This window comes from Ciconia boyciana, chromosome 8, assembly GCF_034638445.1.
Source record: "Ciconia boyciana chromosome 8, ASM3463844v1, whole genome shotgun sequence".
Classification (NCBI taxonomy): Eukaryota; Metazoa; Chordata; class Aves; order Ciconiiformes; family Ciconiidae; genus Ciconia; species Ciconia boyciana.
In genome coordinates, this window is record NC_132941.1 from 60,381,073 (window position 1) to 60,394,824 (window position 13,752).

The following is a 13,752-nucleotide window of genomic DNA, read 5'->3' on the forward strand; positions in this document are numbered from 1 at the left end:
GGTGAAAAACTTTGAGCTCTGTTGATAAAAAGTGGTAGATAATGCTTGTGTGTTGTTACCATTATTGTTTTGTGAGAGTTAGTTTTTAAAAAGCTCTTTGAAAAATCATCATTAACACAACAAAATATTAGTGAAAAGGTAGCTGCTTCTCTCTAAACTTGATGAAAGGGATAAGCAAAGCCCCAGTCAGATCTCCTGCTGCTGCAAGTCATTGAATGGCAGATTCTGTGCATAGTACAGGATGCCTGTGTCTGCTTGTTTAAAAAATAAAATCTGCTCATCTTCTAGAAGGTTATTTAATTCCACGTGCTTAAATGCTGTAACAGTCATTTGTCCTCTACCTTGAGGAAATAGATAACTGAAAAAAAGGTTTGAAAATGGAAAGAAACAACAGAGGCATAAACATTTTTATCTAAACCAAAGCAAAGAGTTTGGTTTAAACAACATGGTGCATCACCCTGTGGCTGTTGGTAGATGGCAGCCTCTGTCCTTACGCGAAGGGGCTCTGTAAAAGGTTACAGCTGCCTGCAAATGCTTTCTCATAGGCCTGTGTGCTCCCACCTGCTGATACCGAATATCAGCAGGAGGCGAAAGAATTTGCCTGTTTGTAGGAATAAGTTTCAGAAGCAATTCCAAACACAATCCAGCTTAGAGCTAATAATGAACAGGCTTTACTGTATTAATTGCGTATTATAACATGGATTTAGAAGATAGCTGCTGTTAGGGTATGTTTCCAATTGACAGGTGTAGGCAAAAGCCTTTTTGACATCTGGTTCACTTGGGGTCTTATCCTGACATGTCTTATCCTGACATTTCAAGCAGGCTGTGCCGAGGCCAAGTGGTTTTTCTCTGGTGGCAGGATAAAACTGGGTGTGTTGCTGCTGTGTTTCTGGCTGGAGCTGCGTGAGCCCACCCTGCCGATGACTCATCCCTTAGCGTGGCTCAGAATATCACACTCTGCCTTGCTGCTTTCCTATTCTTATTACGCTGATGCATGTGGGTCTCGCACGGTGTTGGCGTTTCATTTACAAACCTCTCTTTTCCCATAAAGGAAAGATGGCTGCCAACCCTGCTTCACCCTGATGTTCAGCACTCAAAAAGGTTTTTTTCTGAGCCTTTCCTGAATGACTTTGGATGAAGATGTTTTATTTAAAAGCAGAACAACCAAACACATTAAGCACCTTAGAAAGCACATTTTTCAGAGTTTAACTGGCTTTTGGTAGCCTCTCCTTTTTTTTTTTTCTTCCAAAATTGGCTGCTTCTGCATACGATTTGGACTAATTTTTCCCTTTTCTCCCAAAAAGCACTGAATCAGGATCTTTAGGACAGCAAAAATGACCTGTGTTCCTTCCCTGCCACCTTGTCCTTGAGTCCATGCTTGAGCATTTCAGCACCAGAGTTTACAACAGTGAACAGAATAAGATAAGCAGTGGAACAGACTCACAGGTCTCCCGTTTCTTTCTCCCTCACTCACAGCAAACCTGACTGCTCCATTAAATCAGGTGTGGACACACCTTGAAATTAAAGGACTGTATTGTCACAAGAGAAAATGGATATAAATAAATCTACCTCTTCCTAATATTTTTTGTTGTTGTTGCTTTTGTGAACCAGGTGTTCCAGGTGACACAAAAATGAAGATACCGACAGCTATGAAGAAGTTAAGAGGTAAGACTCCAAATCCTGCAGTGCGTTTTGCAAAGACCAACTGATGGACTTTAAGGCAAGTGGGTCTGTGCAGTGGCACTTGCTCTGGAGCCACACCCATGAAAGGGGCCATCCATCTGAGGCCTGCGCTGAAGCAGACCCTTGCCATGTATCAGTGGTATATTCAGGCTTAAAAAACTGTAGTAGAAAAGAGAGATGCAGTGAGGACTGATTGTCTTGATTTTGTTTTTCAAAGTAGGGCATTGTGCTAGTGAACACACCTCCTTCCATCTCCTAGTGCACCCCATTGACTCTGATTTATTGGAAACAAGTTTTATTTTGTTAAATACTGTAAGAATCATTAAGAAAACCCACGGCATTGCTCTTACTGCTAAACATGAAGTCAGAATTGCTGCTCTCCATGTCGATGTGTAACTAAGACAAGCATGTTATTGCAGAATCTCAGCAGTCCGGTAGCAGAGCTCAGCTTTCCGCTCCCTGCACTCAGCCACATTTAAGTTACGTGACTGCTGCTAGTCCACTTCAATGCAAAGTCATGCAGCTTAGTTGAAATAACCGCTCTGGCAGCAGCACAACGCTCTGTTCAGTTGCTGCCCCTGTTTCTGAAGGGACTGGGTAACTGTGCCTTTGGTTGCCAGGAACATGAAGTGCTTCAGAGCTGCACCGTTCATGAACACTAGGTAGCTCCATGGGATTTACGAACACCGTATAGATCTGTTGTAACTCTTTTGATAAATCTACTTACCCTTTCAAGAATTAAATAAACGCTCACAAGGTATACGGGACAACATCAGCATGCTGGAGTCATGCTTCTGTCCCACAGGGCGATGCTGCAGATGACTCTGTGTATATAGAGGTACATATAGATATTAGATAGAAGAGAAGCAGTAGAGCCGTCGGGTGCACATGCTGATTTCCAAGTGCAACTCAAACTTAAGATCTCCAAGATCTGCCCTCTTCGTTTGGGCACCTGTATAAAAGTTACACACCAAACGCAGTCAGTGCTCACTGTGGAGTCTCCCATGAAGGTAAATCCCTCCCCACGGAACAGCCTGATCCTGAGGCGTGGCGAGCAAACCGATATCCTATTGCTGCCAGCAGAAGTTGGGCTTGCTGCTGCACTGAGTGCTGCTTCACAAATGGGGACTGACACACGTGTGTTTATTTTTCCTTTGGAGAGAGGGGTTGCTTGTAGCATTAAAAATGTTGTATATAATAAAAGGTGTAACTGTGTCTTCCAACATCAGCCATGTTCTGATGCTGGTGTTGTCCTTGTGATGAGCATTAGTGGGAGGCCGGGCAGGGATGTGAAATGCACTTACACCCTGAGCATAATTTGCTCTGTTTACAAGCGAGCATCAGTCCTTGCACAGAAGTGGTCAAACAACAAGCAGGGCAGACACTCCTTAGGAACCTCATCTCTATGCTAAGGCTCTGGTTTCCAGGAAGCAATTTTTCCCTTAAGAATTATCTAATCAGAGGAAAATCTTCCGGTACTTACAGACTGCTGCTATATAGAACTTGGCATTACAAAGAAAGTAACCACAACATGGCACGGCTTCTGGAGGCTGAACATTTTCTGAAGCGATAGGAGAGAGGATGTGGAAGATTGTACATAGCAGTGCCACCTGCTACGCACAATAGCTTTCAACGTTCTAACCTTTGACACTTAATCGGGTACAAAAGGCATTTATTATAGCCATTTTATGCTAATGCCCAAGGTATTATTCATTAAATGCCTTTCTCATTTATTTCCTATGTTCAGAAAATGTGTTCTAGGCAGTCTGCAGGTCCTGCTATTGCAAGTCATTTCTGGCTGGCTGTAGAAAGAAATATGATTGGTACAATAAAAAAAGAAGAGAAAAGAGAAAGTAGTGTCTATGCTCCACTTACAAGAAGGTGCACGTTAATTTGATTTGCTTCACGTGGATTTAATCAATGCAAATACAGATGGGGGAAGAGCGTTAGTGAGAGGAATGGGTCGTTTTTATTCCTCTGTCTTTGCTTGACCTGCTGAATCGATCTGCCCCGTTGCCAGGAAAATCATAATCACGCTGACACGAGCACCTGTCCTATATGGACGGAAGAGAATTCATGTTGTAATATAGCACTTAAAATTCACAAACTTTCCCCAAGTGGCTGATGCCTCACGCAACTGCTTATCAGGATAAAAAACCCGCTGTGGCAGAAAATACGGGATTCCCTCGGGGACTTTTGAGATCTCCAGAAAGTCGAGAAGCCCGTGCCTCGAGCCCGGGCAGAGGGGCGAGCATGGCACGGCAGAGGATGGAGAAGAAGTCTGCCGGTTGTCGGGGACTCCTTCACTCGGGCGGGAGCGCCTGTGAGGCGGTGACCAGCGCCAACACCCGCCGCGGAACGGGCCGGGCAGCGGAGCCCTGGGGGCCCCGGGCCGGGCAGAGCCTGAGGGCCCCGGGCAGGGGAAGCCCTCGGAGCCCAGGGCAGGGCCCGAGGGCCCCGGGCCGGGCCGGGGCCGCCGCCGCGGGGTGGCGCCCGGCACCAGGGCTGCGCCGCGCCGCCGCCGTCGGGGCGGCGCCGCGGGGGGCCCCGCGCCCCGCTCCGCGCCCCGCTCCGCGCCTCGCCCCGCGGCCTCCCCCCGCTCCCCCCGCCGCGCAGAGCCCGCCCCGCCGGCTCCCGCCGCCCGGGACGCTGCGGCCGAGCCCGCGCCCTCCACCGGGGCGGGCGGGCGGGCGCTCGCCGCCCCTCCGCGGGGGACGCTGCGTGGCCGCGGGGCCGGCGCCAGGTGCGGCGGGGCCGCCCCAGGACTACACGTCCCGGCGTGCCCGGCCCCGCGGAGCCGGCGGCGGGGATGGCGCCTGCGCGGGGCTGCGGGGCCGCTCCGCGGTGCCACACCCCCGGGGGAGGGAGGCAGGAGCGCCCGAGCCCTCAAACCGGCGGGGAGCCCGCGGGGCGGAGGATGGAGTAGCGGGGCGAGGCGCCGCGGGAGCAGCTAGCGCGGGGAGCGCCGCCTCCGCCGGGGGAGCGCGGAGGAGAGGAGAGGGGAGGAAGGCGGGGATCATGCACGGGGGGATAACGCGCTAGGGGCAGGAGGCGGGTGGGCGCCCGGAGACTCCGCACCTCGGGAGTGACGTCCTGCTGCAGTGCCGCTGCCTGCCTACGCTGCCCGAGCTCGTCAATGGAGCTGGAAAACATCGTTGCCAACACCGTCTTGCTGAAAGCCAGGGAAGGTGAGAGAGCGGCGGGAGAGGAGGGGAGGGGAGGGGGGGCCGGAGCATCCTTGTCGCAGTCGCCGCTCCGCGGAGCGCTGCCCGCGGGGTGCGGGCGGGCACTGGCGGGGCTGCGCGCCGGTCCCGCCGGCGGCGGCTTTCGGGGTGCCATGTGGCCGAGCCGGTGTTGGGAACGGCTCGTTCGAACCCCCGTTAAAAGAAAAATATCGCTTTCCCCCCCGTGTGCGGGGGTTTGGGAAAGGAAGTGAATGAGATTGCAGAGATTGCAATATTCACCCATCTCTTCCTTCCCCCTTCCTGCCCCCCTCCCCTCAAATCTGGTCCCACAGATTGTGCTATTTCAGCGTCTATTGTTAAAGGTCAGCTGCAGATGCATTCATTCAAAAGGGCTTAGCAAATCTGCAAACAGCTTTCCGCGCCGGGTGGCGAGACCGGCAGGATCGTGTCGCTTCAACGTACAGTCATCGCCTTATTCGGCGTTATTAGGTGATACCGCGTTGCTGCAAACGTGCCCATTGTTGCCAGTGGGTTTGTCCCCAGTGGAGCCGGGCAGAGGGACCGGGGGCTCAGCCCGCCGGCTGCGGATGCCCCGCGGGAGCGGGGCTGGCTGCGCGGGGTGCTGCCTCCGCGGCAGCCGCCGTGGACGGGCGGCTGGATGCTCCGGGAGATGCCGGTGCCGCCGGCACGGAGCAGCCGCGGCTCAAAACCACGCTCGGACGCCGGCTGCGGCGCGGGGCTCCCGGGAACAGCTCCCCTCCCGCCCCCCAGAACCCGCAAAGCCGAACCCCGATGCCCGCCGGCAGATCGGGCTCGCAGGGCTTTTTTTTTTTTTTTTTTCCTCCCTTCGGGAGGGGACGTGGTTTCCTCTCTCCGCGCAGGGCGGTGCGTGCCCCAGGGAGGATATCCTCCCGCGGCTGCCGGGCGCACCGCGGGCGCGGAGCCGGGCGCTGCCCGCGGCGGGGCCGGGGGCTCGGGGCTTGCCCCCGCTCCCCGCCGAGCCCCGTCCACCGGGGAGCATCCCCCCGGCTGGAGGACGAGCGCCAGGCGCAAGCAACACGTCTCAGGGTTGCAGCATCGCTGCCAAGATGCCAGCGTTTTCTGCCGGTTGCAACCCGGTTTTATGCATGTATTTATTGACTTGCTCACCGCTTAAAATAAGACCTTTTTCCAAGCCTGTATTCAAACTTCTGTTCCCTGAAGATCCTTGCTAGGCTGGGCGTTTTTAGGTGCGGTATAACCTGCAGCCTTTTTTTTTTCTCCACTGTCCTCTGAAGTGCCTGGAACTGCCAGCTAGCGAGGCCGGGGACTGCTTGGGTCGACTTCAGCTTTGGCCACTCTGAAGCTATGGGAGTATGAGTAAGGCAATATTAGTTTTGTAAAATAAATCGTTCAAATAGCCCTCCCCTGGAGCAATCCTTTTGCTGGGAAAATAGTTCAAATTGTAAAATAATGTTTATATAACCCATGGGCTGTTGAACTTGTGAGGCTTAGCTAAAGAGTAAAGTCCTGAGATCCTCCCAAAAAAGCTCTATAAATAATAAGGGCAAAGGTGTTATTCCATTCAGCGGATCAGTGAATTATAACTTTCTGACTTCTGATGGAGGATTTTTATTTTCTGTTGTCATTTTTAATATTGTTTAGGATGCAGTTGTTGCTACCAGCAATACAGTACTGGTTTACATTTCAGTAGGCTTTAGGAATACTTTAAAGGACTGGTATTAATTACAGTTATTGTGTGTTGTTTTCAGAGGGCCAATATTTTGCGAGTAGTTTTAAATGTACCACTCAGTTTTATGGTCTTTTTCTACCATCCTCAGCAAGACGGTAACAGTAATATAGTTTTATTGTGTTAGTCGTATTAAAGAAGCTGTTAGCTATAATCCAAATGGCAGAACCTTATCAAGATTTACTCCAAACTATATTCCAACTTTTCTTTTAACCATGTATGAAACTCCAACAAAGTTTTTTTGAGGCCTGGTGCTTATTTATTTTGAAAGCTGTTTTTGGAGGGGGTGTGAGATTTTTTTGAAATGAAGAGCAAAGGACTAGTTATGAACCTGACATCAGAGCCACAAGTATTATGTCTGTATCGTGTACGTTTCCACATTTTTAGTTATCATTGCAAGCTGCTGCCAGTAAAGTGCTTTTAAAATTTGCAAGGAGTAACGTAGGTGGATGTCATTGCAGATGAAGACGGACAGCATATGGAAGACCAAGAGTAAAAGCAAATTCATATATTGAGGATTATGGTATCTAAAAATAAGTTTGTTCTAGGTCCTGCAGACTCCATCAATAGATGTAGCTGGGTGAACATGTAGCCAAAGCCAAGTACATGCATGTGTGTTTCCACTTGTTAAGTCAAAAGTAAAAGCTATATTAGCTCAATTACATGGTGGTTAGTGCCTGCAATGTGGTACTTAATGTCAGAAGAAGGAAAATGATGGGATCTACTCTGCAGACGTTAGTAGAAGCAGAAATTTTATCACAATTGCAAGGGGAACACAAACCCAGTATCAGTAGCAAAAAGGAAATTTCGGATTTGTTTCGAAGGGACGTTTAGGTAGACCTGCAATGTTAAGTCCAGCGGTGAGGGCTTTTGTAAGGGACCCAGAAGTAGGGCTGAGTGACCACCGCAAACATTTTCTAGCAAATATTGGTTTAAATTTTGCAACTCATTTGCTTTGACCTTGCTAGCGGTTTTTCTGTGGTCCCTTGTGTAAGTTCCTTTGTGACTAAGTTGTACTAAAGCAACCCCCAACGCAAAGTGAATTTTTTAGCTGAAATACCAGGAAGCAACTTTATAACTGTTATACAAATACTTGCACTCGAACCCTGATGATGACAATGAGAAGCACACCCAGAATTAACTGATGCCATGTGATACATGAGTAATCTTATTAGAGCAACAAAAAGAGTAAATGCAGTTCACATACAAAAATGTATTTCACTGAATAATTTTGAGCAGAGAATAAATTTCAGGAAATCGTCATCTTTTTGGAGAATATGAAGTTTTTGACACAAAATTAGCCATAAGTTACTTCTTATACTCAGAAGTCTGCCAGTCTGAACACATAAAAAATGGAGTTTTATTACATTTGAAAGTTCATTTATAATTTATTAAGAATAAATTTATGCTGCTTCCTCAATTATCATTTCTCATTTCTTGGATGCAAAATCCCATTTCACAAATCACTAGTCCTTTTTAGGACTGAATAGAAAATACATCTGGTTTAATTAGAGGAACCAAATAGGTATTTGGGACCATCTCGTATTGCCTGGGGAAAAGAATAAGCAGAGAAGGGAAGACAAGAAGGATGAGAATCATAAAAAGAAAAGCCAAATAATAACGATTGCAGTCATTTCAGGTTGAGTAAGAACCCCAAATTATGAGGTGGTGAAACATTTATCTGGATCTTTTCATTAGCCTTCTTGTTTCTGAGTCTCAGCAACCATGTCTGAACCACGGAATCATCTAGCCATTAGTAATGGAGATACACCACGCTGCTAGCGGCGAATCCAGGTTGGTGAATGAATCCCAATTAGTTTTCCCAGTTTAAGGTTTTTTTTGACAGAAGTCATCATCAGAACCAAGGAGCCGGTGGAGGGGTCCAGGCGAGACCAAGGACTGAGTCTCCCAGTGTTTCAGAGGAACTTTAACAGCCCTAACCTAGAGAAGCTCTAAAATGCATCCACAGAGTTGCAAATCTACCCCTGCCTGTCAGAAGCAATAGGCTGATAAAAGACAAGTCTTTCAAAGAGGCTGATGATTAAACTATGATGTTTGTCTGAAAAACAAACAATATGGTCAGATAAGCATGACCAGGATATGGTGATTACCTGGATAATCATAATGATCCACTCCTTCCTAGCCATAAGATCAGTCTTCCCTCATGTTACTGCCACTTCTGTGTGCCTGAGCTTTCTTAGACAACCCGAAACGCATTTCAAAACCCAAATACAACTTGACTCTGAAATTGCAAAATCCTTTACAAATTTGTACAAACAGACAGACAATTCCTACCACTTTAAAGTTTTAGTGACAACTAAATTAGTCATCAGGGTTATTAGTTTTAAAACAGCCAATTTAGAAGATAAACTATTGTTTTTTTTCAGGCCTGGGGCTTCTAAAGTGTAAAGTTTACCATGTAAGCGTGGTAAAAGGAAAAAAAAAACCAACCTTCAACCACTAAAACACAATGCAAATGCTTTTTTTTTTTTTTTTTTTCCCTTTTTAGGTAGACTGGAATTCTAAAATAAACTTATTTATGGCACCCAAGCAGAGCCTTTGATCGGCCTAGCCAAAAGGGGTGACCTTCTTTTATGTATCTCAGAATTTTTTGATGAATGCACACTGATGCCATATAACATGCAAAATGTGCCTGTTAGTAAATTGCTATATTTTTAGCTTGCTTTTGCAGGATGATCACAGGAGAGATTTGTGCGTGTCCTTATTGGCAAAAGACTAGCAATAAATCCTAAACAAGAATTGCTTTCCAAGAACTTGGCTGCAGAGCAATTGGAAAAAGGGCAGTGGAACAATGAAAAGCATATTTTGAAGGAAAGAAGGTGACTATAGCGACAGCCAAAACCCCATGGAGAATCTGATTATTGCAACTTAACTTTAGCAACTTCATTAACCGGTGCTTTGAATGCAGAGTCTAAGGTCCTGTCCTCTGTCTCTTGATATAAAACCAAAGTACTTTGTAAGGAAAATGTGGTCTCTATAAGCAGAGGAAGCTTGCTTGCAGTGACTCAGTTTAGTTTTCTTTTTGGAGTTCAAGAGAAGCTCTCACCACTGCAATAGCTTAAAAGACAAGTATTCTGAGAATGGAATCGGCCATCACTTCAGATGCGACAGGGTGCGTTTAAGCAGTAGATTAAAAAAATGAGATTCCTTTTCAAGCCTGTAACCATTCCTTTCTGGAAAAAAAAAAAAAAGATATCCCAAAGAGTCCAGAATATTTCATTATATTCTAATCAAGGAAATTCAGAAAACAGGATTCTTCAGGCCTTTGTGAAAAGAACATGTAAGTCTGAATGACTTCAAGATCCCCTTTTACAGAAGGGACTTATTTCTGTAGCCATACCTGGCTTAGAGCAAGTGTGGGGGTGTGTGTAGAATTGTCTTGAAATCCCTTTCCATGTTTTTTTTTATAGCAGGGCTGATGCACAGCAAGTTGGTGCTGCTGTAGCTGTGCCCTTGGTGGGCACTCTCTTGTCCTGGAGTTCTCCCTTGTGGCTGACTACACCAGTTTGCAGTCATGGGCAGCAGGTCTTGGGATGTAGCAATGCTGGAGAAACCAAAGGCTCTTCCACCCCAACTTCTGTAGTGAAGAGAGAGGACTATGCCCTTTCATGTGTGTTGTTGCTGCGGAACTGTGATTTTATAGCCTAATTGCTGTCTAGCTTGTTGCGTTTGTAGGCACTTTAAAAAAATGTTTAGTACTGAGCGGTGATGGTCTCTCAGGTTATTAACACACAGAAGCTATTGGCTAGTAAAACTTCTAGAACCAAATGTTAACTATGGAAGTTTGACTAGAGCTACTTAGATCTCCTCCATTAGTCTCATGTGATTGCTTTCCTCAAGTGCAAAATCATAAATCTAGGAAGAGACTGCCAGTATTTGTTATCAATATGTTCCTTTTCTGAGAAGGTTTTAACTTAGTGTTGCTGAAATTGTCCACTCAGAAAAGAATTTTCAGTATTTATACAAGACATAGGTATAATTTTGTGACTGTATCTAGCTTTTTGTATTAATTAAGAATATTCTGAGATAACTTAGACAAAAATATCTGAAAGAGGTGTTTTTAGGGATGCTCCACTGAGAGTGTTACCCGGCCAGCAGCACTTGGACCAAACTAACACATGTGTTTTTGTGATAGCTCCAGAATGAAAGCCTCAACCCCAGTCTTGCCCTGAGATGGGCCCTACCACCAGTGTCCATGCCTCTGTCACCAGCGAGCTGGTGGATGGGTGTGCGCTGCCCCTTTTTGAAGGCAATGAAGAAGAAGCAGTTAAAGAGAAATGCAACAGCTCTGACTTTGCTGTTTCTAGGTCCTGGGGGTATGTTATACCTGTTTGGTGGCTGACCTTGCTTCCTTTTTCCTTTATACCTGCGGACAGTACAATGGGTTACTATTGGGGAAAAAAACCCAAACAACCCCCCAAAAACCACCCCTGCATCGTTTCAGTCTTACTTCTTGGAAGATGAGCTCCCTTTCCAGGTACTGCTTTGCTAGCCAAGATCTGCTAATGATCGCTCTTTCCCCAGCTCAAAAGATGAACATCTGCATGCTGAGGACTTCGATCCTTGCAGTGAAGGGTCTGAAGCCCTGGCCGTGTATTCAGACTTATTAATACAGATGTGCTCTGATCCTCATAAAGCCCAAAGCTGACTGCTAGGATGTAGGCAGGGTCCTTCTGCATGTGTAGAGACAGAAGTTGTATTTTTATTGCTTGGATGGCCTCATGTATTTAGGCACGTAGCTGATTCTTCTCCTATACTATTTTTACGCCAGTGTTGCTCTGTGAATGACTTCTGGTTTGTATCGATCCTAAGAGGGCTATTGAAGCTCTAATTTAAGTGCAAGTAGTGGTGCTAAAGTCAATGGGATTATTTCCATGACTGAAATACCCACAAAATCACATCAGGATCCATATCCGTGCATTGAAGAAGTTTAAAAGCAAATTATTTTATCAAAGTAGTTACTGTCTTTATAAAATATTAGTCAAAACCAACCAAATAAAACATGGGTTTCTCTTCCTTTACAGCTGGACAGGAAATACTACCTCTCCATCCTTCGTTTTTTGTTGAGTTTTTTTGGTCAATGAAAATGATAGCTAAGGATCTAACTCATGCTCATTTACGAGATCTTCCCCTGGATCTCTATTTCAAAAGTATTCTATATGCTGTATAATTTTTCTGTGTGGCAGTGGGTAAGAAAAAAATCGATTGCTCCTTGTTTTTACAGGCACATAATCTAAACAATAACAAGATGATATAATCTTAATATTTCTTTAAGACCACAGGATGTGAAATTAAATTAAAAGGCCAGGAAAATAAAGAACCCTGCAGTTTGATTACACTCAGCTGGATTATCTTTGTAATTATTTTGCTTGGAGGATTTAAAAATGCATACTGCTTTGAGAAAGATTAGGCAGGGAAACCAAAATTAAAGTAAACATTCTAAAGAAAATATTGCAAAGATGATGGGTATTTTATTTCATTAAAAAAAATAATCCATAGAGTTGCCTGTTAAAATGAAAGGATGGAACAAAACACAGGTGAAGGGGAAGATGGATGAGGCTGCAAAGTCTGTAGAACTGGCTCAGCTGCTTGTAGGTCATATAATGTCTCTTCAGATATAGTTGAAGAAACTGTCATGAGCATTTACTCAGGGGAGAAGGGCAGGCTAGAAGAAGTAGAAATACACACAAATACTCGAGACTCAATTCGGACCTGGGAGTGAATAACGCAAATAATATTAATCAAGGAAGGGCGGCTGTCTGTTCTAGGATGAAAATAGTTATTCACAGCTAACTTCTCAGTGGCACAGCGAAGGCTGAAAAATTTGTGTATCCATCATTTCCAGCACCTAGAAGTGCATTTACTATGCATGAGTAGTCCCATGGACTTCATGGGAGGACTGCTCGGTGGTTGGAAACGCAGCTTGTTTGTGCTCAGGGTTCAGTCAGTTCTCACTGCTGCAATGCTGTTCCAGTCAGTAAAACTGCACCGATATAACTGAAGTGAAACAAACTACTAGCAGCCGTCGGGAAAGGCCTAATATGTCATTTTGTCCCTTTCCCTCCATGCACTTTTTAAGGTTTGAAACAGTTTTGGTATAAAAATGACTCAATTTATGGCACTCTCTCTCAAAGTTTTTTTGCAGTTCAAGAAATCTTGATTTTTCTGGTTAAATTTTCCTTACTCTAATCTCCTTACTCGTCTAATCCCTTTTGTACAGTTTTCATTCTCCAGGAACTTTCTGTTTCTCATCAGTTATCATCTTGCCAAGTTTAACAGCTTCTGTTCTTTCCTCCTTCCAGCTTGTCAGCTTGGATGGTCTACCTCAAATTTCGTGCAGTCAGTCCTCAGGACAAGTTCACTCCCAGCGGTGGGTTCCTAGGAGGTGTGCCTAGGGACAAACTTGGGCCAGGGTGAGGAGTGGATTCAGGACCACCTCAAAATCAGCTGAAAAAGCTGGTCAAATGGAGAGGGACACTAGGGCAGAGACAGTACCAAGGAGGGAGTACATCAGGATATTTGGGTAGTTTCCATCAGTGGGGTTGCTTATGGAGTTCCCAGTTGCCCTGAGGATGCCGAAGAGGCAGTTAATAAGCAGTAGCAGCTATTTTTGCACTGGTTGAATGTTCTTTTGGGTCCCATTGAATCCATGATTTCACTATGAGCTTGGCTTTTCCTGGTAGGCTGAAGTTATACTGCAAGTCCTAGAAGTTGCCTTATTTTTGGTACAGTACCTCTTTTGCTTAACTACTCAAAGGGCCAGTCTCTTCCTTGTGTGGGCATGCAGCACGGTGGCTTCTGGGATGCTGTTTACAGGTCCCAGTGCTCCTGGACCATTCCCCTTTTCCTAACGTCATTCTCCCAGGGAATAAATTCGGGTGGTTTTGTTTCCTCTCTCTGTTGCAGTAGTCAAAATTTATTTTAGACCAAAATTCCCATATTTTATTCTTCCCACTCTTCTAATCTTTCTAGTTTATTTTCCCTGTCCTCTGTTTCTGACACCACCTTTGAATTTGAGAAGTCTTTGATGTACTGTTTAAAACATATTTAATTAGATTGGATTAAATGTCAGTTTATTGGATGCATCTAAGGCTTTATGTATTTTCTCTCTTGTATTATCCTTGGTCGTTCTTT

The 13,752-nt window shown here is 45.6% G+C and overlaps 1 protein-coding gene across 2 annotated transcripts in view; it reads left to right on the forward strand.

Annotated features, from left to right (window-relative positions):
- The first annotated feature begins 4,723 nt into the window (after positions 1–4,723).
- The window catches only part of GRK5 (G protein-coupled receptor kinase 5), a 173,697-nt gene continuing 164,668 nt past the window's right edge, over positions 4,724–13,752 (forward strand). For both annotated transcript variants that reach the window (XM_072870695.1, XM_072870696.1), the window contains exon 1: positions 4,724–4,871. In XM_072870695.1, the coding sequence (XP_072726796.1) occupies positions 4,820–4,871 (52 nt within the window). In that variant the 5' untranslated portion in view covers positions 4,724–4,819. The remainder of the gene's footprint in view (positions 4,872–13,752) is intronic.